Genomic DNA, 25,485 nt, shown 5'->3' with positions numbered 1-25,485 from the left:
ATCGCTGGGCAAGTCCAGAATTTGTTGCCCATCCTTAATTGCTCCAGAGCTGAGTGGCTTGCTAGGCCATAGAGGACTGTTAAGAGTCAACTACATTACTGTCGATCTGGAGTCACATGTAGGCCAGACCAAGTAAGGATGACAGATTTCCTTTTCTGAAGGACATTAGTGTACCAGGTGGATTTTTATGACAATCAATGATAGTTTCATGGTAACCATTACTGAGACTAGTTTCCAATTCCAGATTTACTAACTGAATTTAAATTTCACCTGATGCCATGGTGGGACTTGAACACTCATCCCCAGGAAATTAGCCCAGGCCTCTGGACTACCCGTCCGCTATGCCATCATCCCTCCCAGTTACAGGAAGGTACAGAGATAGATGGGGCTGTGGGTTTGAAAACTGTGGTGAGAATTTTAATAGATAAATAGAAACATCTGCACAAAATAATAGTTCATAGGCCACAACATGGGTGGCACAGTGGTTAGCACTGCTGTCTCACAGCGCCAAGGACCAGGGTTTGATTCCCGGCTTTGGTCCCTGTCTGTGTGGAGTTTGCACGTTCTCCCTGTGTCTGCGTGGGTTTCCTCCGGGTGCTCCGGTTTCCTCCCACAGTCCAAAGATGTGCGGGTTAGGTTGATTGGCCAGGTTAAAAAAAAATTGCCCCTTAGAGTCCTGGGATGCGTAGGTTAGAGGGATTAGCGGGTAAATATGTGGGGGTAGGGCCTGGGTGGGATTGTGGTCGGTGCAGACTCGATGGGCTGAATGGCCTCCTTCAGCACTGTAGGGTTTCTATGATTTCTAAAGCTAAATCAAATCTCACTATGGCTTTTTGAAAATTTGATTTTGGCTTTTTTTAAAAAAGATCTGCAATCAGCAAAAGAAAAGTGACCATGATGATGTTATAGATTATTAGAAAAGGAAGGAAACTGGTCATCCTTATATGTTCTGGCCTGCTTGTGATTCCAGTTCAACCCAACATGGTTGACTCTAAACTGGCTTCTGAAGTAAGCTACTTAGTTGTATCTAACAGAAACAAGAGCTCAATCCAAGGAGGTCGTGGTCCACTACCATTTTCACCGGATAATCAGGGATCATCGAATCAAGGTACCGCACAGTAAAAGACCATTTACCTCATCATGCTCTCGAGTAAAGCTATTCAATTCCACTACCCTGCTCTGTTGACATAGCACTGCAACATTTCCCGTTCAAGTATTTATTCAAGTCCCTTTGAAGGCTATTATAGAAACATATATAGGCTTTTTCCACCACCCTTGCAGCAATACATTCCAGATCGCAACATCTTGCTGTGTAAAAATGTTTCCTTGTTTCACTTTTGATTCTTCACCATTCACCTTAAAATCTTTGTCCACTCATCAGCAACGTTCAGCCACAGGAAACAATTTGCCCCTAATTACTCTAACAAAATCCTTCATGATTTTGAACACTATCAAATCTCATGTGAACCTTATCTGCTTTAAGGAAAATGATCCCAGTTTCTTCAGTCTCTCCACCTAACTGAAGTTCTGCTTGAGTTTCTCTCCTCATACGGTTTCTCTGAAGCCCTGATATCCTAGCCCAAATGTGGTGCTCAGGATGGGACACACAACTCCAGCTGGGGTCGAACCAGCATTTTATAAAAGGTACAGCATAACTTAATGTGGCTATTAATAAAGCCAAGGATCCCATGTACTTTTTTAACCATCTTCTCAACTTGTCCCGTCATGCCCTCCAACTACTATATTTGTACCCCAGGTCATTCTGCTCCTGAACCTCCTTTTAAAATTGCACCATGTAATTTATATGGCCTTCTTCATACTTCTGACTAAATATAATACTTCACATTTCCCCTTCATCAAATTTCATCTGCTGTCTATCAGCCCATCTACTAATTTCTCTACGTCCTTAGGAAATCTGAAAGCCATCATTTTTTCCCATCTCTAATTGTCCTCAAGAAACTAGTGGAAAGCTCTCTTGACCCGCTGCAATCCACATGGTGTAGGTACAGCCTCAGTGCTGTTATGTTGGGAGTTCCAGCATTTTGATCCAATGACAGTGAAGGACCAGTGATATACTGGTCTCTCTCCTCTCCCCTCTCTCAGGCGTGGGGGAAACAAGCCAGCATGTTTGTCGCTTAAGCTTTATAACCATGGCTACACTTACTCTTGAATGCACTCACAAATGTTGAATGTGCCACAGCTTTCTTGGGTTAAGGGGACAGAAGGAAGCACAACCTACTTATAGAGTTTGACATCATCAGATTACTATCACCAGCCACAAAGCTACATGGTTATATCTGTTTAGCAATATAATTTATAGAATCCCTATAGTGCAGAGGGAGGCCATTTGGCCGATCGAGTCTGCACCGAACACAATCCCACCCAGCCCCTATCCCCATAACCCCATGCATTTACCCTAGCTAGTCCCCCTGACACTAAGAGGCAATTTAGAATGGCCAATTACAGACAGTGACCCGAGCCGGGAGTCGAACCCAGGACCCTGGAGCTGTGAAGCAGCAGTGCTAACCACTGTGCTACCGTGCCGCCCTACTGTGCTACCGTGCTGCCCTAGATTATTAACTCTGTCTTTTGGATTACTAGTCCACCATGGTGCCTTGCCCTTTATAAGTTCCTGGATCCTTTAAAAGGGATTTTCTGAGGAACTTGCTCTTGGGACAAGCATGTTAAATGTCAAAGCTGTTGCAAAGCAGTTCTTGTGACAGATGTACAGAAAGGCTTGCAGTGCTGTTTTTGCAAATCACTTATTGTCCTTTTGTTTTGTTAAATTAACCATGTTTAAAGCAGAAGCTTCAATCATTGACAAGGCTAAGAAAGGTTCCAAGAGGAAGCGAATAGTTGATGAGGCAGGAGAGCCAGCAAAGCGGCGCTCGGCTCGAGTGAGAAATACCAAGTGCAAGAAAGAAGAGAAGATTGATTTTCAGGAACTGTTGATCAAATTTCTACCCTCAAGGTACAGTAAATGTTTTAAGTTGCCAAATATACCAATCATAAGCAATTAGTGGTCACTGCTATATTAACAGAGCAGCGTATCCCTAAGCAAACTGTCTCAGGAACATGCTGTACTATAAAAAAGATTGTTCCTGTATGTATCAAGTTTTTAATCTTGTGATTTCCTAATCGAGTGAAGGAAAAGCTCAAGTTAATGTTAATTGAGAACATAGCACTGGCGTACGATTGGTGAGAATGGCACTAGGTGAGAAGTTTAAGGTTGGAGAGGTTGCAATTGTTTATGGTTACAGTAGATGCCCATTAAGTTTGTCCACATTGCTCTTTAGGAAGATGTAACAGTAGAGGCATATGTTCCCTGTTCCTGGCTTGGTATCAATTACTGGTTGAGAGGTTCAAGACCACTCCATTTCTCCTTCTCAAAGGACATTTAATCTGATTATGGCAGCTCATCCAAAACCCAACTAGGATCAAAGGGTTGCAAGAAAGAATGTAACCAATAAAACTATCAAATATCTTTATCTTAGACTACTTTATCCTATCCCCTCTAACCCTCCCCTATTCCATCAACGACCTGATCAATGAATTAGTACCTATTTTCATCCCACCTTAATCTACCTCTTACAGCTTTTACCCATGATGGCTTGCTCTAATCTTGTTACAAATTGAAGAACTGACTGATTTTCTACATCTCTGCATTGCTTTACTTTAGATACCTCAGTCATATCAATAACCGTTATATTCTCTCCAAGAATTTTAATTCTATTATAATGTTCACTTTCCAGCCTCTTAACTGCAGCAGTTCCGAATTACAAAATTGGGAATGTTGTTTGCTATTTAAATGAAGCCCACACACAAACAGTGCATGATGAGTAACATCCACTTTCAATGCCCATAAAATGTTCCACTTGATTAAAGTTCGTTGTGGTCGATATTTTCTGAGATCTAGCCTGTGTTTCTGAGATCTATGTTTCTGGAAAGCAATACTACTGCTGTACTAATATAGTGAATTCATACTAACCTCCGGCTCTCTCACTAGGCTGAAAAGGGTAGATCTGGAGGATGAAGATGATGCTTTTGGCACCTTTGAAGTTCAGACAGAGCTGAAAAAGGAAAGTCAGCAACTGATGGGCCCTTACCGGATACAGTTTGATCCTTCATCGTTCATGGAATTAGGTAGGTTTAAAGAGCAGAGTTCCTTTAGATCTGTTCTGGATGGGAACCACAAGTTCTCTATATAACTATCAGCTGGAAGCCACTTGTCAGATGCTTTGCCCCATTAATCTCAGGACGCCTGAATGCTGGATCAGTCTTGCTATGTAATGCAAGATGGTTTTGTGACCACCTTAAATTAAGTAGGCTGTAGGCTAGGGAGTGTGATGTTTTTGTCCCTGTTCTATGATTACGGATATAGGTATGTGGCTTTTAAAGTTGCATTTCAACAAGAAACCAAGACACAGCAGGTGCTGCGAGAGTGACCATGCAAAGTGCAAACATTTACAAAGTGCTTAAACTCTCTTATGAAGTGCTTTGCATAATTCATATCCAAATATTAGACTTTGACAACTGTGAAAATATTCCAGCTCCTGCAGTTCATGCCCAGCATTCATGTGTAATTCCCACATTTTTTTCAACCAGCTTTTATTGATCCCAACATTTCTCAGGTAGCAAGAATTTTGCATTTAAAAATTTTTTCAAACATCTGTTTACATTTCCAAAGCTGGTCAAAGTAGTAACTTCTTTACACAGGTGACCAAGTTTTTTTCTCCCTGTGAAACACATCACCAAATGGATGTTGAATTGTGAATATCTGCCTTCACTAACCTTGACCATCTGTGTGAGGCCAATAATGTCTTGCAGTGCTGAAACTTTGTTATTAACCAATTCTTTTCCAAATGCTAACTAAGTTTTTCTGCATTGTTGTTTATTAACAGTTTCACCACCACCAGTATTAGGCTAAGTGGGGAAGAAGGTGCTGAATTTATCCCTGCCTTTTTTTTTAAACGGGTGTAACATCTGTAGTCAAAGAACAAAGAAAATTACAGCACAGGAACAGGCCCTTCGGCCCTCCAAGCCTGCACCAACCATGCTGCCCGACTTAACTAAAACCCCTACCCTTCCGAGGACCATATCCCTCTATTCCCATCCTATTCATGTATTTGTCAAGACTCCCCATAAAAGTCACTATCTTATCTGCTTCCACTACCTCCCCCGGCAACGAGTTCCAGGCACCCACCACCCTCTGTGTAAAAAATAAACTGCCTCGTAAATCTCCTTTAAACCTTGCCCCTCGCACCTTAAACCTATGCCCCCTAGTAATTGATTCTTCCACCCTGGGAAAAAGCTTCTGACTATCCACTCGGTCCATGCCTCTCAATCTTGTAGACTTCTATCAGGTCGCCCCTCAACCTCTGTCGTTCCAGTGAGAACAAACCAAGTTTCTCCAACCTCTCCTCGTAGCTAATGCCCTCCATACCAGGCAACATCCTGGTAAATGTTTTCTGTGCCCTCTCCTTCTGGTAGTATGGCGACCAGAATTGAACACTATATTCCAAGTGCGGCCTAACTAAGGTTCTATAAAGCTGCAACATGACTTGCAAATTTTTGAACTCGATGCCCCGGCCGAAGAAGGCAGGCATGCCATATGCCTTCTTGACTACCTTCTCCACCCGCGTTGCCACTTTCAGTGACCTGTGTGCCTCTGCCTATCAATACTCTTAAGGGTTCTGCCATTCACTGTAAATTTCCTATCATATTAGACCTTCCAAAATGCATTACCTCACATTTGTCTGGATTAAACTCCATCTGCCATCTCTCCACCCAAGTCTCCAACCGATCTATATCCTGCTGTATCCTCTGATGGTCCTCATCACTGTCCACAAACTTACTAATTAAACCAGTTACATTTTCCTCCAAATCCTTTCTATATACAGCAAAGGTCCCAGCACTGATCCCTGAGGAACGCCACTTGTCACAGCCTTCCATTCAGAAACGCACCCTTCCACTGCTACCCTCTGTCTTCTATGACCAAGCCAGTTCTGTATCCACCTTGCCAGCTCACCCCTGATCCCATGCGACTTCACCTTCTGCACCAGTCTGCCATGAGGGACCTTGCCAAGGGCCTTACTGAAGTCCATGTGGACAACATCCATTGCCCTACCCTCATCAATCATCTTCGTCACTTCCTCGAAAAACTCGATCAAGTTGGTGGGACACGACCTCCCCTTCACAAAACTATGTTGCCTCTTGCTAATACATCCACTTATTTCCAAGTGGGAATAAATCCTGTCTCAAAGAGTCCTCTCCAATAATTTCACTACTACTGATATAAGGCTCACTGGCTTGTAATTACCTGGATTATTCTTGCTACCCTTCTTAAACAAAGGAACAACATTTGCTATTCTCCAATCCTATGGGACTTCCCCTGTGTCAGTGAGGATACAAAGATTTCTCTCGAGGCCCCAGCAATTTCCTCCCTTGCCTCTCTGTATTCTGGGGTATATCCCATCAGGCCCTAGGGATTTGTCTACCTTAATGTTTCTCAAGAACCCCAATACCTCCTCCTTTTTGATCTCAACATGACTCAAACTATCTACACGTCCTTTCCCAGACTCATCATCGACCAACTCCTCTTTGTTGAATACTGACGCATTTCCTCTGGCTCCACGCATAGATTCCCTCCCTTGTCCTTGAGTGGGCCAACCCTCTCCCTGGCTACCCTCTTGCTCTTTACATATGTGTAAAAAGCCTTGGGATTTTCCTTAATCCTGCTGGCCAATGCTTTTTCGTGACCCCTTTTAGCACTTCTTACTCCTTGCTTAAGTTTCTTTCCACTTTCCTTGTATTCCACATTTGCTTTGTGAGTTCCCAGCCGCCTAGCTTTGACAAATGCTTCCTTTTCCTCTTTGACTAGGCTCACAATATCTCTCGCTTTCCAAGGTTCCCAAAACTTGCCATACTTATCCTTCAGTCTTACAGGAATGTGCCGATCCTGATCCCTATCAAGTTACACTTGATTGCATCCCACATGCCAGATGTTGATTTGCCCTCAAACATCTGCCCCCAATCTACATTCTTCAGTTCCTGCCTAATATTGTTGTAATTAGCCTTCCCCCAATTTAGCACCTTCACTTGAGGACTACACTTATCTTTATCCATCAGTACTTTAAAGCTTACTGAATTGTGGTCACTGTTTCCGAACTGCTCCCCTACTGAAACATCGACCACCTGGCTGGGCTCATTCCCCAATACCCGGTCCAGTATGGCCCCTTCCCTAGTTGGACTATCTACATACTGTTTCAAGAAGCTCTCCTGGATGCTCCTTACAAACTCTGCCCCATCCACACCCCTAGCACTAAGTGAGTCCCAGTCAATATAGGGGAAGTTAAAATCTCCCACCACAACAACCCTGTTACTTTTACACCTTGCCAAAATCTGCCTACATATCTGTTCCTTTATCTCCTGCTGGCAGTTGGGCGGCCTATAGTAAACTCCCAACATTGTGACTACACCCTTCCTATTCCTAAACTCTACCCATATTGCCTCGCTGTATGATCCCTCTGAGGTGTTCTCCCGCAGTACAGCTGTGATATTCTCCTTAACCGGTAGTGCAACTCCCCCACCCCTTTTACATCCCCCTCTATCCCGCCTGAAACATCTGTATCCTGGAATGTTAAGCTGCCAATCTGTCCTTCCCTTAACCAAGTCTCTGTAATAGCATAGTTCCAAGTACTATCCAAGCTCTAAGTTCATCTTCCTTACCTGTGACACTTCTCGCATTGAAATAAATGCACTTCAGTCCACCAGACCCTCTTTGATTAGCAACTACACCCTGCCTGCTGTTTGAGTCTTACTGGCCCTACTCTCTGGTTTCCCTTCAGCTAATTCACCTTTTACTTTGGTTCCCACCCCCCTGCCAAACTAGTTTAAATCCTCCCATGTGACACTAGCAAATCTCCCGGCCAGAATATTTATGCCCTTCCAGATTAGATGCAACCCGTCCTTCTTGTACAGGACCCACCTGCCTCAGAAGAGACCCCAATGGTCCAGATATCTGAAACCCTCCCTCCTACATCAGCTGTTTAGCCATGTGTTGAGCTGCACTATTTTCCTATTCCTAGTCTTACTAGCACATGGCACAGGGAGTAATCCTGAGATTACAACCCTGGAGGTCCTACTTTTTAACATTCTCCCTAACTCCCTAAACTGCTGCTGCAGGACCTCATCACTCTTCCTACCTCTGTCATTAGTACCAATATGTACCACGACCTCTGGCTGTTCACCCTCCCCCTTCAGAATGCTTTCTGCCCATTCAGAGACATCCTGGACCCTGGCACCAGGGAGGCAACATACCATCCTGGAGTGTCTTTCACGTCCACAGAAGCACCTATCTGTACCCCTAACCATAGAGTCCCCTACAATGATTGCTCTACTGCTCTTTGTTTCTCCCTCCTTAACAACAGAGCCAGCCGTGCTGCCACTGCTTTGGCTGCTGCTGCTGTTATCCCCTGATAGGCCATCCCCCCCCAACAGTATCCAAAACGGTATACTTGTTAGAGAGGGGGACGTTCACAGGGGATTCCTGCACTGACTGCCTGCCCCTTCTGGCGGTCACCTATCTATCTACCTGCACCTTGGATGTGACCACATCTCTAAAGCTCCCGTCTATGATGCTTTCCGCCACCTTCATGCTCCTAAGTGCATTCAACTGCTGCTCCAACTTACCCATGCGGTCTGTAAGGAGCTGCAATTGGGTGCACTTCCTGCAGAGGTAGTCGCCTGAGACGCTGGAAGCGTCACGGATCTCCCACATCTCACAAGTGCAGCACTTTACCCCACTGACAGACATTTCTAGCACCAGTTAAATTATTTAAGAAACTTTATAAAACTCTTACCTTCACTTTTACCTTCTCAAAGTGGCCTTTTTTTTGGTTAGAGGAGGGAGGGAGGGAAACACTAATGTAGTCTTTCGGGCTTACGGCTCCTTGACACCAGATCTTCCGCTTCCCACTTCTTAGTAGATGTTGCGGGGCTAACTTCTCCCAGAATGCACCAGTATCCTCCAATCTTTTGGCTTCACACCCATATCTGAGAAAATTGGAAGATTGTGACCAGAGCCTCCATAATTTCTGCTCTTTCCTCAATAAATTATGATGGGTTGCATCTGGGCTGGGTGACTTTTCTACTTTGAGCATTGGCAATCTTTAAGTACTTCTCCTTATCTGTAAACTCCCCAGTATCAATTTGGCGCCACCTTTTACTGATATGTTGGCAGCATCATCTTCGGAGAAGACAGTTGCAAAGTACATGGGCAGCATGGTGGCACAGTGGTTAGCACTGCTACCACACAGCGCCAGGGACCCAGGTTCGATTTCCGGCTGGAGTCACTGTCTGTATGGAGTCTGCAAGTTCTCCCTGTGTCTGTGTGGGTTTCCTCTGGGTGCTCCATTTCCTCCCACAGTCCGAAAGACGTACTAGTTAGGTGCATTGGCCATGCTAAATTCTCCCTTGGTGTACCTGAACAGGCGCCAGAGTGTGATGATTAGGGGATTTTCACAGTAACTTTTTTGCAGTGTTAATGTCAGCCTACTTGTAACTAATAAATAAACTTTACTCCTTTAGTATCTTTTCCATACCCTCTGGCCCCAACCTTTGACTACCCTTTTGTGATTTGTGTTTATAAACGACAGTTGGAGTTTCCCTTTTATGTTACCCATTTCTTAGTTGATCTACAGAGGTTGAAAAATGGTCAGCAGTCGAAGGAGTCATTTTTATGATTCTTTTGAAAGAAGTTCAACTTCAGCATTCTGCATTCAGAGTTCCTTCTAAACCTATTCCTCATTTTTCAATGACTGCTTGGAGCTAATATTTATTGCCTTTACTTTTTAAGATCTGAAAAATAACCAAGCACTGAAAGATAAGTGTGTGTTTCTGATATAAGTTGCAATGAGGTGAACCATACTTAATGCTAATCATTCTTAAAATCCGTTATAATAATGTTTATTTTTATACAAACAGAAAAACATGATGTGCACAAGTTTTTGCTGAACAATCTGAAAAATGGTGGTATATTAGATTTGATGCTGAAATATTTAAAGGCACTTGGTCAGAAGTTCTTGGCAAAATGGCCAACTGGGCTGGCAGAGGTAGTCCTTTCAATCTACAACAACTGGAGAAAGCACTGCAGTAGCCTACCTAATCCTATCCTGAGAGAGTGCAGCAACCAACACATCAAGGTACCACCATAAAACAAAGTCGTTCTCAATAATCTTAGGTTTGTTTTTCTATCGTCTTGTTTTTTTGAAACAACATTCCCTGAATTTTCTTCCTGCGTTTTCTGAGCACTCAAGACTTTTGCTAGGTACAGATCCACAAGTGCCAGCACCTAGATGGTAGTTCATTTGTTTTAAGTAGGATGGATGGAAATGCAGTTTCACCCACTTGCCTGGAAGGCTTTATGATGTGTATTCTGATTGGTCTAACCTATGGACCATCTTCAGGTTTTGTATTGTTCAAATAGGTTGTTCTTTGGAACATAACCATGTGACAAACTTCCTCCCGAGAAGTGCGTGTTGGTCAGTACCTGGGAAAAATTGTTTAAATTGAAAAACGTATAAAAGCCATACCCCAACTTCACATTAAAAGATTTCATCACATAGCATCTAAAACCACGAGAACATGGAAAAAGAAAATTACATAAAAGCTAGAAGCTATAGAAAAACAAATATATTTATTTTACTGTTGAAGCTTTTGCTTTCTAATGGTTTTAAACTATAAAAGTTCACCTTTTCCTCGGGTTGTTAGCTACTTATATGTTTAGATTAGCTAATACCTATAGACTGGTATCAACATTAAATAGCACTTGAGGTCCATATGCAAAGGATCTTGCATAGTTTATATATTTTTGAAGCATTGTATGTTGAGAGTTGACTGAGATACTGGATTTAAGTGAAATTTTTAACACTGGTCCTCTGGGTGGGAGAGTGAAAAACTACTGGAGCAGAGGTCTGGATGCAGCAGGAAACAGTCACTTTGCTGGTTTCTTTTGATTTTATTTTAAGCCTCTATTCTAGTCAGAATTTGAAAAACATCTCCACTCGTCCTTAATTTTTCTTACACACTGAAGATTATTACTCAAATTGGATTAAGACTTCATAGGTGCTAGTTGTCCCCCAGTACCTCATCCATTTTTCATTAATTATCTAGGTGGTCAACATCAATAGTCTCACTGGGTCATTGTGGCAACCACAGCTAAGCGTGATCTGTTCTTGATTATATTGCTATTAAGTAACAGTAACAAATCCTTTAAGTAAATCTGGAATATAAAAGCTAGTCTCAGTAATGGTGGCCATGTACCTATCATTGATTGTTGTAAAAACCCATCTGGTTCGCCAGTGTCCATTTGGGGAAGGAAATCTGCCGTCCTTAACTAGTCTGTCTTACGTGTGACTCCATGCACACAGTAATGTAGTTGACTCTCAAATGCCCTCTGAAATGGCCTAGCAAGCCACTCAATTCAAGAGCAATTAGAAATTGGGTGGCACAGTGGTTAGCACTGCTGCCTCACAGTGCCAGGGACCCGGGTTCGATTCCCGGCTTAGGTCAATGTCTGTGTGAAGTTTGCACATTCTCTCCGTGTCCGTGTGGGTTTCCTCTGGGTGCTCCAGTTTCCTCCCACAGTCCGAAGATGTGTGGATTAGATGGATTGGCCATGCTAAATTGACCCTAATGTCAGAGGATTAGTAGGGTGAATACGGGGAATAGGGCCTGGGTGGGAATGTGGTCGGTGCAGACTTGATGGGCCGAATGGCCTCCTTCTGCACTGTAGAGTTCTATAATTCTATGAAATAGACAACAAATATTGGCCCTCCCATCCCATGAAATAATAAAGCCAAAGATATTTTCATAAGATAGCAATAAAAAGTCTAAGCTCTAGCATTCTAACACCCGCTGATGCCCCCAAAAAGGAATAAAATTGGGATGATAACTTTTGGAAAATGCATTGTTTGTGGTGGAAAGTATTTTTGAAAGGCTGATTAATTTCAGCCAAATTGAATGCACAGCTGAGATTGAGGGTTTTTTTTACTTTTTCCACCAATAACTGTCCTAGTATGGTGTTTTACGTCAGTATGCTTCATTATTCTCCCTTGCCTTCAGGACATGATGGTGATGTGCTTGGTGTGTATGGAACTACAGCTTGATCAATGGCTTCTGACAAAGTCTAAAAATACCACAGGTATGAAGCACCTACTTCACAGGTGCAATGTTTTCTTCAGGCTAACAATTTTTAAATTTGCGGTCATCTGTTCTTTTCTCTTATTTACAATGTCAATTCAGTTCAAATTATCCTTGAGCTCCCAGTCTCTTCTTTTATATGACTGCATATAGAGCAACAGCTGGTCGAGGCACGATGTGCCAGGAGTGGCGGTGTCTATCATTGTAATACTCTTTTATGTTTGAGTTGGGCACTGAGTTGCTATATGTCCCATGGTCTATCCCAGGTGACCACAATCATACACAGGATAGGTTCTATTCCTCCATTTGTGCAGCAGGTATCCACATTTGCCATGGTTTGTAGGGATGTGGTTTAGCAATGCCCATGAGCTTTTTGGGAGGTCAAAACCAGGGAATTTCTGTGTTGGGTCTTTCATGAGGCGCTTGTTTGTGACTTGGATTTAATTCCCCCATTTTTATATGCTGGAATCTATTTGTCTACATAGGAAGTCCCTTCAACCTCAACCCAATGTGATGTTCAGAAAATGCTCTAAAAATTAAATCGGTTTAGTTTAAATTGATATTTCTATCCATATTCTGATGAGATTGCTTTTACTGATGGTCACATTTCATTGTCTGCATTCCTGACTGCAATTTTTTTGTTTAAGTATAACCCTTAAAAGGGAACCCCCCGATTGTAAAGTCCTCATGGGTTTCATCCAAAATGGCAGTACTGTTTTGATTAGGCAGGTATCCCTTCTGATGGTAGTAGCTAGGAAAAACACTTCACACTTGGAATGTGCATGGGGAATGACTTCCTGCTTACACTTAACCTGTGTGTTTGCTTTGCTTTTTCAGTTTCCCCTCGGAAATGTACTTCTAGTAACACAGCTGCACAGCTGGGGCCAGATTTTCCAGGAAGCCATTACTTAGGAGATCTCATTCAATTAGCCTTCACTTCCTCTCAGAGGGACCTGTTCGAGAATGACTGGCTTGTGTTTGTGGTTCAAGTATATTGGTTGAAAGCCAGATTCATGGCATTACAGGTTTGTATTTGTGAATATAAATACAAGGGAATGGGGCTTCTTGTAATGAGAATTGGGTCATAACAGTTTCTGAATTGTCAGATTGCAATTAAGGGGGTGGGGGAGATATCATTTTTGAGGAGAAACATTTTAATTTTTAAAATTCCATTCAATTAAGGGAAAGTGTGCAGTGTGTGGGGTTAAGGAAAGCATTTAGGAAACATGAGAAACATTTCCATTGGCTAAATAAATCTGGACCCAGCTTTCTTGTGCAAGTTGAAAACTACCTTTAATTTGGGACCATTGGCTGTTCCCAGAGGGACTGTAAGGACAGTGGGTGCAGGATATGATAAATGTAGTGCATAGTTTCCAGAAGTCAGGCATTAATTCATTCATAGGTCAATGTAGATTCTTTCACTCTGTATCTGACCATGCTATACCTGAACATGGAGGTCTGAATCAGATTATTGTTATGTATTGTAACATCCTAAGTTATTTTACTTGTGGGGTAGTTTGAGATTTTGAGTTACTACTTCTCTATGTGCAGAGATCCAAAGCAAGCAGTCATGAACAGCAATGTGGATGATTGTGTAAATTTTGCAGTGCTTTCTCCTGTAGACAGGAAACAAAAAGCATCTTAAGGGCCATTCTTTCTATTCCACAACCGTTTCCTCTATTTCTCCATGAGTTTTTAATCATGGCGTAATTCCCAATTTCTGGAGACCAAATAGGATATTTAGTTTGTGCAGATTTTAAACCATGAGGTTAAACATATACTAACCATCTGTGACAAAAGCCAGGGTGTTTTTTTGGCTGTTCAAATTTAGTATTGAATTTTTGATTCATGTGCATGCAACAGAAGGAGGACATATCTTTATAGTTAATATGACTTGGTATATTTCACAACACAGTTGCCAATATTGATTTTTTTAAGTTCTGCTTTAATTTGGAAGGGATTAAATATACAGTACTTCATATTCTTCTCTCCCTTCCCCATCCCCTGCGCTCCAACATTCTAGAGATTGTGCATAGTTTATGTAGTCTGTTTTTGCATCATCCGCAGTTTCAAGGTCTATCTCCTTTTTACTGTTGGATTTCCTGAGCCCTGGGGAAACCCTCACAGCAATAGCAGTAATAGTTACTTCTGGAAGCCAGATTTAAATATGTTAACTAAACATTCTGTCTTGCCTGAACCCTGGGAAAAAAAAGTGATGAGTGCGTACATGGTGGGTTGGGGATTTGGGATGTGTGCATCCACGTTGTTGTGGATTTGGAATCGCATGTAGGCCAGACCAGGTAAAGATAGCAGATTTCCTTCCCTAAAGGACATTAAAAACCAGACGAGTTTTTACAACAATCGACAAGGATTTCATGGTCATTGTTAGATTTTTAATTGCAGACTTTTATTGAATTCAAATTTCACCATCTGCCATGGTGGGATTTGAGCCTGGATTCTTGGGGTATTATGTTGGATCTCAAGATTACCAGTCCAGTGATGATAGCACTATGCCACCACCTCCCTGAATGGCCAACTTCTGTCTTGAGCAAGTAACATACTTCTGATGTCTAACTCCAAATTATCTATATGTACTGTGAACAAAATTGGAAGTGGCATTAATGCCTGGAGAACAATGCTGCCAACCCTTCTCCAATCTGAGCAATATTCATTCATCCTAATTTTCTCTCTCTTAACTTTTAAATTTACAATATTAGTACCATTCATAACTTTCCTAACCAGTGTCCTACGAATGTCTCATTAAAATCCATATACACTGCATCCCCATTATTCAATGGTTCAATAAATTTGTCAAGCACGTCTTGCCTTTAAGAAATCCATGCTGGCTGCCTTGATTAATCCAACTAATTAAACAGTTATTAGGTTCATCTTAAAGAATGAATGAATTTTTGATAGTACTCTTAGCTTTTTCAGATCGCTGTTTTAATTTTTTGCATGTTGAGATGACTACATCATCTTGTTTTGAAAATTAAGTCGTGCAATGTTCATTTTTTTGTTTCTCTTGCTGTACAATCAACCCGATGAATATAGCTTTAGCTTCAATTCCAAGTTCTTACCATGCTATTATCTACCTTTTGTGGTAGACAACTTGTGTTCAAAATAGCATGGTGACAGGTAAATTGTAATCCGGTGGCATGCTGGCCCATCATGTCATGCAAGGTTATAAATTTCAATGCAAAGGAGAGAGTGTGCAGCACAAAATGTCTTTTTGTGTTGAACATAAAACTTGAAGGCTTGCTAGAGAGTCTGAACTGTTACTCCGACTGGGGTATGCAATGCTTTGCTTTTCTGTTTTTTGTCGTCCATATCAACTTTGTGAGCTCCTAGATCAGATATTGTGCAGGTCCGGAATAGCATAAAACTTCCTATCTTATACCTGTGAGCCTGCAGCTAATTGTAATCAATAGAGCCAAATTATGAATATACATGTGCTATAAATTGTAGGTGACTTATCCATCTGTAAGGGGAGAGGATAATTTGATTTGATTTATTATTGTCACATGTATTAACATAGTGAAAAGTATTGTTTCTTGCGCGCTATACAGACAAAACATACCGTTCATAGAGAAGGAAAGGAGAGAGTGCAGAATGTAGTGTTACAGTCATAGTTAGGGTATAGAGAAAGATCAACTTAATGCAAGGGAAGTCCATTCAAAAGTCTGACAGCAGAGGAAAGAAACTGTTCTTGAATCAGTTGGTACGTGACCTCAGACTTTTGTATCTTTTTCCCGAAGGAAGAAGGTGGAAGAGAGAATGTCCGGGGTGTGTGAGGTTCTTAAATATGCTGGCTGCTTTTACGAGGCAGTGGGAAGTGTAGACAGAGTCAATGGATGGAGGCTGGTTTGCGTGATGGATTGGGCTACATTCACGACCCTTTACAATGCTCTCTCTCTCACTCTTTTCCCTCCACCAGTTTTATGTTTCACTATATTCTTTTCACAGGGAGATATGGAGCAAGCTCTGGAGAGCTATGATATCTGCACTAGTTTGTTTTGCAGCTCATTAGGAATTAAGTTGGGAAGCAGGAATAGTGATGGTTTTACTATCAGACTGCCAAATCTACATGTGGATTCTGCCATATCACTGGAGGAGGTATAGACATTTTGCTTTCTACACTGAAAATATTATGGACAAAAACAGAAAGAAAACCTTGTTTTTTTTCACATTTGGTTATGGACATTGGTGTGATAACAATATCCACATATTATCTCAGTGCCCCTGTACTATGTACTACTTGCTTGTCAAGGTAATAGACATTTTTTCCCAGCCATGTCTGTCTGTGAACGCTGTTATTGCCATTCGGGTATCTGTTCAGCAATGGCTTGGATTGATTGCCCTGCTGCTCCCTCCACTCAGCACTAACAGATTTTGCTTTGTTGGCTGTGATAATGTGGTATGGAGAACCGTTATGGCAACCTCTTTTTTTAAATCTCTGATAGACTTATAAAAGAACAACCAACTGACAGGATTATAAACATTTTATCCTCTGATGTAATGCCCTATGTTAGGGGTTGTGGGTTTTAAATAAAAATATGTGATTTGCAGATTTGGATTCAAACTAACAACAACAGGTTAATTGAAGGTGCTGTTGCCTGTACAAAATTAAACTAAACAGGAGCCTGTGAAACACCCCAATGACATCATTAAATCATGTGACTGACTTTTAAAGCCATCATGCAATCACTTAAATATATAACAGATGTAATCTCATGCATTGTCTTCCCTCTTTAATTGTAATGCAGGTTCCTGGGGAGGCAAAACACAGAGAAAATAAATTGGATGTTACTTTTTGCCTCAGTGGGTTCCTTTGATTCTTGGTACTAGCCTCTTCTTGGAATCCCTTATTTCCCTGCAGAAGTGTGTGCCCCATGATTTTCAACTCCCCAACATTAATTTATTTGAGGCCCTCATCAACTGTCCAAAACAGGCCTATACCCAACCTCATTTGATGCTCCATGTGCACTTTGGACCTGCAGCAGTCTCCTACATCTATCCCATATCTATCTGTACAGAGCTCAAATAACAATCCAACAGGAGACTGACACCAAAGTAAATACTGCAGATGTTGGAAATCTGAAATAAAGACAGCAATTGCTGGAAGTACTCAGCAGGTCTTGCAGCATCAGTGGATACAGAAACAGAGTTAATAGCTGGGATTTTCTGATCATGCCCCACAGCAAATGCAGCGAGCCAGCCAAAAGTTCATTGACTTTGGCGGCACTGCCCAACATTTCAGAGGGCTAGCTGAGATTGGGGATTTGCTTTATGGAGATTGTAATTCTGCATCTACATTCCTTTTTTCTGTTTTAATGTGCCATTTGTTTTTCTGTGCTGTACATCACAGGAGGTGGCACCAGAATTTTAAAATCTATCTAAAATGTGCTGTGATGCTAAATGGAAAATTTTACCATTGAGGTGTTATAAATTCTAAAATGTTGCAGTTTAGAACCCATCTTGTACAGTTCATATTTTTGTTGTAACATTTCCAGTATCTTTTAATTTGAACCCTGTCACCCCCTCCTTGGTTTCCCTTTGGCTTGTAGTGTTTTTGATGGTACTGTGTTTTTTTTCACTGCTCATGTCAGATTGATAAAAAGCTCAAGTCACTGGAGAGGTGCCAGTCTCTCGAGGAGGTTCAACGTCTGTATGAAATGGGTGAATATGAGCAAGTTGTGAAGCTGCTGCGACCCACACTGACCCTTGGTGCGATTGGCAGAACAAAGCCCCTAGAGTTTGTTGCATCCATCCCTGAACGGCCTGCTCAGCTGCTCTTGTTGCAGGTAATCCGAATGTTTTTGTGTTATCATAGAGCCATAAAGGTTTACAGCATAGAAACAAGCTCTTCGGCCCAACTTGTCCAGGCCACCCCTTTTTTTAAAACCCCGAAGCTAGTCCCAAGTGCCCATGCTTGGCCCATATCCCTCTACACCCATCTTACCCATGTAACTGTCTAAATGTTTTTTAAATGACAAAATTGTACCTACCTCTACTACTACCTCTGGCAACTTGTTCCAGGCACTCACCACCCTCTGTGTGAAAAAACTGCCCCTCTGGACCCTTCTGTATCTCTCCCCTCTCATCTTAAACCTATGCCCTCTAGTTTTAGACTCCCCTACCTTTGGGAAAGGTATTGACTATCTAACTGATTTATGCCCCTTATTATTTTATAGACCTCTAAGATCACCCCTAAGCCTCCTGCGCTCCAGAGAAAAAAGTTCCAGTCTATCCAGCCTCTCCTTATAACTCAAACCATCAAGTCCTGGTAGCATCCTAGTAAATCTTTTCTACACTCATTCTAGTTTAATAATATCCTTTCTATAATAAGGTGACCAGAACTGTACACAATATTCCAAGTGTGGCCGTACCAATGTCTTGTACAACTTCAACAAGACGTCCCAACTCCTGTATTCAATGTTCTGACCAATGAAACTAGGCATGCCGAATGCCGCCTTCACCACTCTGTCCACCTGTGACTCCACTTTCAGGGAGCTATGAGCCTGTACCCCTAGATCTCTTTGTTCTATAACTCTCCCCAAGATCCTACCATTAACTGAGATAGTCCTGCCCTGGTTCGATCTATCAAAATGCATCACCTCGCATTTATCTAAATTAAACTCCATCTGCTATTCGTCAGCCCATTGTCCCAATTGATCAAGATCCCTTTGCAATCCGAGATAACCTTCTTCACCATCCACTATGCCACCAATCTTGGTGTCATCTGCAAACTTACTAACCACACCTCCTAAATTCTTATCCAAATCATTAATATCAATGACAAATAACAGTGAACCCAGCACCAATCCCTGAGGCACACCGCTGGTCACAGGCCTCTAGTTTGAAAAACAACCCTTTACAACCATCCTCTCTTCTGTCATCAAGCCAATTTTGTATCTATTTAGATACCTCACTCTGGATCCTGTGAGATTTAACCTTATGCAACTTTCTACCATGTGGTACCTTGTCAAAGGCCTTGCTAAAGTCCATGTAGACAACTTCAACTGCACTGCCCTCATCTACCTTCTTGCTTACCCCTTCAACAAACTCAATCAAATTTGTGAGACATGATTTCCCACTCTCAAAGCCATGCTGACTGTCCCTAATCAGTCCTTGCGTCTCTAAATGCCTGTAAATCCTGTCTCTCAGAATACCTTCTCACAACTTACCCACCACAGATGTGAGGCTCATCGGCCTGTAGTTCCCAGGCTTTTCCCTGCAACTCTTCTTAAACAAAGCCACCCTCCAATCTTCAGGACCTCACCTGTGACTATTGATGATTCAAATATCTCTGCTAGGGAACCCACAATTTCCTTCCTAGCCTCCACAATGTCCTGGGATGCACTTTATCAGATCCTGGCGATTTATCTACCTTGATGTGCTTTAAGACCTCCAGCACCACCACCTCTGTAATATGTACACTCCTTAAGACATCACTATTTATTTCCCCAAGTTCCCTAACATCCATGCTTTTCTCAACAATGAATACTGATGAGAAGTATTCATTTAGGATTTCACCCATCTCTTGTGGATCCGCGCATAGATGACCTTGTTGATCCTTAAGAGGTCCTGCTGTCTCCCTAGTTACTCTTTTGCCCTTTATGTATTTATAGAAGCTCTTTGGATTCTCATTTGCCTTATCTGCCAAAACAATCTCGTGTCCCCTTTTTGTCCTCCTGATTTCCCTCTTAGCTCTATTCCTACACCTTCTATACTCTTCAAGAGATTCACTTGATCCCAGCTGCCTGTGCATGTCATATGCATCCTTCTTCTTGACCAGGGCCTCAATATCCTGAGTTATCCAGGGTTCCCTACTTCTACCAGCCTTGCCCTTCACTCTAAGAGGAATGTACTTGCCCTGAACCCTGGTTAACACACTTTTGAAAGCCTCCCGCTTACCAGATGTCCCTTTGCCTTCCCACAGACTCCCCCAATTAACTGTTGGAAGTTCCTGCCTGATACCATCAAAATGTGCCTTGCCCCAATTTAGAATTTAACTTTTGGACCAGACCTATCATTCTCCATTGCTATCTTAAAACTAATAGAATTATGGTCACTGGTCCCAAAGTGATCCCTCACTAACACTTCTGTCACCTGCCCTTCCTTATTTCCTAAGGGGAGATCAAGTTTTGCCCCCTCTCTGGTGTTAGATGTTCAGTAAGGAATTCATTGCATATTCGGATTGAACAGCTTAGCATTTGTGTCCAAGCAATGATGACCATTAAATATTTTTTGAATTAATCTTTTGCTATCCCATATGCAACGTGGACCTACACCAGCCCAGTTGTCGATAGCAGGCAGATTTTTCTGTGCTGTTGGAGTGGATTGTTTGATGGGAACTGACTGGATCAGGCCTTGTCTGAGAAATTGGCCAATTTCGACTTGGAAGTTGTTTGGGCGCAATAGAGTTCAGTCAGACCAGGAAGTCCTGAATAAATTTTAAATTGGACAATGGAATGAGATGATTCATGAGGAACAACATAATTTTCATTGATTTCCATTCTGATAACATGGTGGCAGTATCATTTTCCAGTGTACTGGCTATAGCTTCCAGAGATAATTCCATAGGATAATATAACCATTCAACTGTACACATAGATGGGACAATGATTCTTCAAATTGATATATAGAATAGGCACAGTGATGTAGAGATATACTGGTATCTGTTAACCAAACAGCTTATCCTTGCCTCTTACTACTGTTTGTTTACATTTATACTAACTAGATAATCAAATCCGAATGGAGAAAATCTCTTTCTTACTCCCCTTTTTGTCAGGACTCCCTATTAAAGCAAAAAGATTACAGGCAGTGCTTGGAGTGTTCTGAAGTTGCACTAAATGAAGCCATTCAACAGATGAACAATGTTTCATCCTCATCCTCAAAGGAAGAGTGGGTTTCAACAGTGACTCAGCTGTTGACTGGGATTGACTATTCCTTGTCTTCGGATAACAGTATCCTGGAGGAGCAGTCTGTAAACCCTTGTTTCGTCAGATTTGCCAACAATCTCATCCAGGTAAGCAGGTGGACCTCATTCAATACGATATTCCACACAGTTATCTCCTATTAGAAGGATGTCTTGGTTCAAGTGTGATATGTTCACACTTACTATGGAAGTTTACTTCACAGTCACAGAATTCCACAGTGCAGAAGAGGCCCTTCGGCCCATCAAGGCACCGACGCATGAAAGGTCCTGACCTGCCCACCTAATCCCACTTGCCAGTATTTGGCCCATAACCTTGAATGTTATGGTGTGCCAAGTACTCATCCAGGTACTTTTTAAAGGATGTGAGGCATCCACCCTCCCAGGCAGTGCATTCCAGACTGTCACCACCCTCTGTGTAAAAAAGGTTTTCCTCAAATCCAGTCTAAACCTCCCACCCCTCACTTTTAACTTGTGTCCCCTCGTAACTGACCCTTCAACTAAGTGGGACAGCTGTTCCCTATCCACCCTGTCCATGCCCCTCATAATCTCGAACACCTCAATCAGGTCGCCCCTCAGTCTTCTCTGCTCCAGAGAAGAAAACCCAAGCCTATCCAACCTCTCTTTTATAGCTTAAATGTTCCATCCCAGGCAACATCCTGATGAATCTCCCCTGCATGCCTTCGAGTGCAATCACATCCTTCCTATAATGTGGCGACTAGAACTGCACACAATACTCCAGCTGTGGCCTCACCAAAGTTCTACACAACTTCCATCATCATCTCTCTACTTTTATAATTTATACCCCAATTGATAAAGACAAGTGAGCCATATGCCTTTTTTGCCACACTATTAACCTGCCTTTCCGCCTTCCGAGATCTATGGACAAACACGCCAAGATCCCTTTGTTCTTCGGAACTTCATAGTGTCGCATTACTTTTAAAAAGAAAAGGCAGAAGGAGTATTTGAATAAGTTGACCAGTTTGTATTGTTGTAGATCATCGATTGCAGCATGGGGATGTCTGAAGATTCCAAAGAACCGACTGTGTCATCAGTGCTGCCTTGGATCACCTTATACAGGATCATAAAACATGAGGAGGAGGAGTTTGATACACTTCGCCGGCAGCATTGTAAAAGTGAAGACTCAGGTCCGTGTTGCTCTCTGGATTTTGGGATAAAGGAAATTCAATATTGTGCCTTGCAGTTTAGGCATATTAATAATTTATTCTTTATGTACAGCCAGTTATTTTTTTTTTTAATGATGAACTGTTTTTATCTATTGAGCTTTATTTCAATGCAGGTGATTAGAATCCTGCAAGTTTAGGGAAGCTGTCTATGAATGTTAAAGGCACTGCTTTAACTGGATGGCAGTACTTGGTGGTGATATCAGCTGTTAGGTTGCTCTATTTGTCCCCCAAATGTGGTTTGACTCCATAATTTCTGGTTACTTCATTTCCTACTGACTTTCAGAGGAGTCTGGGAACACCCCTTTCCCACCTTCATCTCCTTAATCTACACTTCGCTGGTTATTTGCTTATAATCTGTGATCTGATCCCCTGCAGATATCCTCATGACTAACTTGGTTTCCAAATCTTATAGTTGGGTCATTTAACTGTGGCTTTGGTGAGGTGAGACAATCTTGGTAGAGACCAGTAATGCTTTTTTAAAAAATAGAAATTCAAAACCCTAGTTATTTACTAAAAGAATAAAATCACAAGATTCCACAGTTTAAAACTGAAGAACATTTACTAGATAAGAATCAACAAAGCAAACACTGCATACTATCTATCCTATACTCCAACACTGCAAATTAAGATGAGTTAAACATGAATTAGCAGGAAAATTATTGTTCTGGATTCTGGAGGCAGAATCCACAATTTCTGCCCTGTGGTGGTCAGACTTGTCTCTTTTTGGTGAAATTATTTTGCTCTCCCTCACACGATGCCAGCAGCTAATGGATGATGGCAACCATATTACAGGAGCCCTGATGTGAAGTCTTCATCTGAGGATCCAGACAGTAGGTGTTCGCAAGTTTTTTGCTCATGGGAGGCATGGCAACTTAGCCCAATCCAGCCCAGATACTTGTGCTTTCCAGCAGGAGTTCGAAGCAAACTTGGCTTGAATTTGGGAAACTTGGCTGTTTTCCTCCCCACAACTCAGCGATATTGAGATTATTTGTATCATACAGATGAGAAAGCAATTGGCCAGCGCTACCTCTCCTATTTATTCTACTCATTATTACTACGATAAAGGCTGTATTTCTCGAGAGTTTTGTTTCAGTTCCTCTCTGTGGCTCTGTATTCTGTAGATCCTGAAACTCCAATGCTGCCTTCCTCTTTGATGTTGCTGAACACAGCACACGAGTACCTGGGACGGAGATCCTGGTGCTGTAATTCTGACGGAGCATTGCTTAAGTTCTATGTAAGTAGCCTGGTTTAAAAATTAATGTACATCTAAATTGATGTATCAGAAAAGACCACTCACGTAGTTTGTCTTCCTCTTCCCATATTGGAATATGTTCTGTAGAGTTTGTGATGAGAATCGGAGAGCTCTTTCAGCTCGTAATTGAGAAATTCAACACGAGTAAAGAATTAAATCATTTTTAATATGTAGATCTTCAGTCTATTAGATTCTATTGAATCTAACTGCTGGTATGTGAAAAGTCACACTGGTACAGTAGGGAGCAGTCTCCTAATGAAGAGATAGAAGAGCTGTAGAGTCCAAACAGAACTGGAAGAAGTTTTGTTTTGAATCTAACTGTGCTGCTGGACCTGGAAGTGTTGGTTGCTGCTGTACTAACACCTGTTCACCCGATAAACAAATTTCACAAGTCTTTTTCCATTTTAAGTTGCCATAGAGGTTTCAGAGTTCATTCCAGTGTATGTGCTGACCCACCCCAGAATGATATTGAGGGTACCATCAAAGTATAGAAAATTGTGCCCTCTGGATGGATTAGACCTGTACTGCATGTCAAGCTAGATTTGAGAGGATGCACTTATCAGATAAGGCTGACTAGGCAGTAACTCTTTTGTCAAGAGAATAGAAGGTTGAGGGTGATCTTTTGGAGATCTTTAAAATAATGAAAGGGCTCGCTGGGTAGACATAGAGGAAATGTCTATGCTTGTGGGGAAGACTAGAACTGTGGGGGCCATGAATATAAGACAATCACGACAAGGAATGCAGAAACTTCTTTACCCCTAGAGTATTTGGTATGTGGAACTCATGACCAGAAGGTGTAGTTGAGGTGTGCAGCATAGATTCATTTATGGGGAAGCTGGAGAAGCACGTGAAGGAGAAAAAATAGTTGTTAGGATTAAAGTTTATTTATTAGTGTCTCATTAACACTACAATGAAGTTACTGTGAAAATCCCCTAGTTGCCACACTTCGGCGCCTGTTCAGGTACACTGAGGGGGAATTTAGCACAGTCAATAACCAGCATGTCTTTCGGACTGCGGGAGGAAACTGGAGCTCCCAGAGGAAACCCATGCAGACAGAGAGAACGTGCACATACAGGAAGTGGAATGAACTCTGAAACCTATATGGAAGCTTTATGTGGAAAAAGGCTTATTGTGAAATTTGTCCACACAGACAGACACCCAAGGCCGGAATTGAACCCTGGTCTCTGGCACTGAGGCAGCAGTGCTAACCACTGTGCCATCGTCGGAGAAGTCTAGTGTGATACATAAACACTGGTATAGACCAGTTGGGTGCTATGGCTCATTTCTGTGCAATATGTTTGATATAATTCAATGATGTGATGGTTTAAGAAATAAGAAACATGCCTTTCTTGATAGGTTCGAGTTCTTCAGAAGGAACTGTCTGCTTCAAGACCTGAGGATGCCCACCCCTTCAAAGAGGAGCTGGAGACTGCCCTTGAGCAGTGTTTTTACTGTCTATATGCTTATCCTAGTAAGAAGAGCAAAGCCAGATATTTGGAGGAACACTCTGCTCAGCAGGTGTGTAGTTCTGCACACATTCCATGTTACAAGCTAGGTAAAGTGGAATAGTTTATGATGTAGAATGTGATGCCAGCAAAGTTTACACAGCTGTGAAATTAGTCAGTAAGTGTTGACCTTTAATTGCTTTCAGAACGTTCAGTGTTCTGTCTGTGTGCATGTTTGGTATTTGGGTATTTGCATGTTTTAAGAACTGGAGAGAGGATATTTGTTCATGTTTATTGTTTGACAAGTATGGACATTGATGAGTTTGCGGCTGAATAACCACAATGTGTACAAGGAGTGTTGAAACAGTGACTCCTGGGCTATGTGCAGCCCTCTCAACCTTCTCTGTTCTAATGGTGCCTGCATTTCTCAGTGGCTTATCCATTTTAAATTTCATCTATTTAGAG

General features: G+C 41.9%; 1 protein-coding gene across 2 annotated transcripts in view; it reads left to right on the top strand.

The window, feature by feature from the left end:
* Positions 1 to 25,485, top strand: part of cabin1 (calcineurin binding protein 1) — a 524,701-nt gene that overhangs the window by 41,110 nt on the left and 458,106 nt on the right. The window contains exons 9-19 of one of the 2 annotated variants that reach the window (XM_078226799.1): positions 2,806 to 2,971; positions 4,007 to 4,143; positions 9,985 to 10,202; positions 12,124 to 12,202; positions 13,039 to 13,226; positions 16,165 to 16,314; positions 17,808 to 18,002; positions 20,993 to 21,229; positions 22,134 to 22,284; positions 23,445 to 23,557; positions 24,932 to 25,093. In XM_078226799.1, coding sequence (XP_078082925.1) covers positions 2,806 to 2,971; positions 4,007 to 4,143; positions 9,985 to 10,202; positions 12,124 to 12,202; positions 13,039 to 13,226; positions 16,165 to 16,314; positions 17,808 to 18,002; positions 20,993 to 21,229; positions 22,134 to 22,284; positions 23,445 to 23,557; positions 24,932 to 25,093 — 1,796 coding nt within the window. The remainder of the gene's footprint in view (positions 1 to 2,805; positions 2,972 to 4,006; positions 4,144 to 9,984; positions 10,203 to 12,123; positions 12,203 to 13,038; positions 13,227 to 16,164; positions 16,315 to 17,807; positions 18,003 to 20,992; positions 21,230 to 22,133; positions 22,285 to 23,444; positions 23,558 to 24,931; positions 25,094 to 25,485) is intronic. The other variant, XM_078226800.1, reaches the window with a different exon arrangement.

This window comes from Mustelus asterias, chromosome 13, assembly GCF_964213995.1.
Source record: "Mustelus asterias chromosome 13, sMusAst1.hap1.1, whole genome shotgun sequence".
NCBI lineage: Eukaryota > Metazoa > Chordata > Chondrichthyes > Carcharhiniformes > Triakidae > Mustelus > Mustelus asterias.
This window is presented reverse-complemented; position numbering and strand designations above follow the sequence as displayed.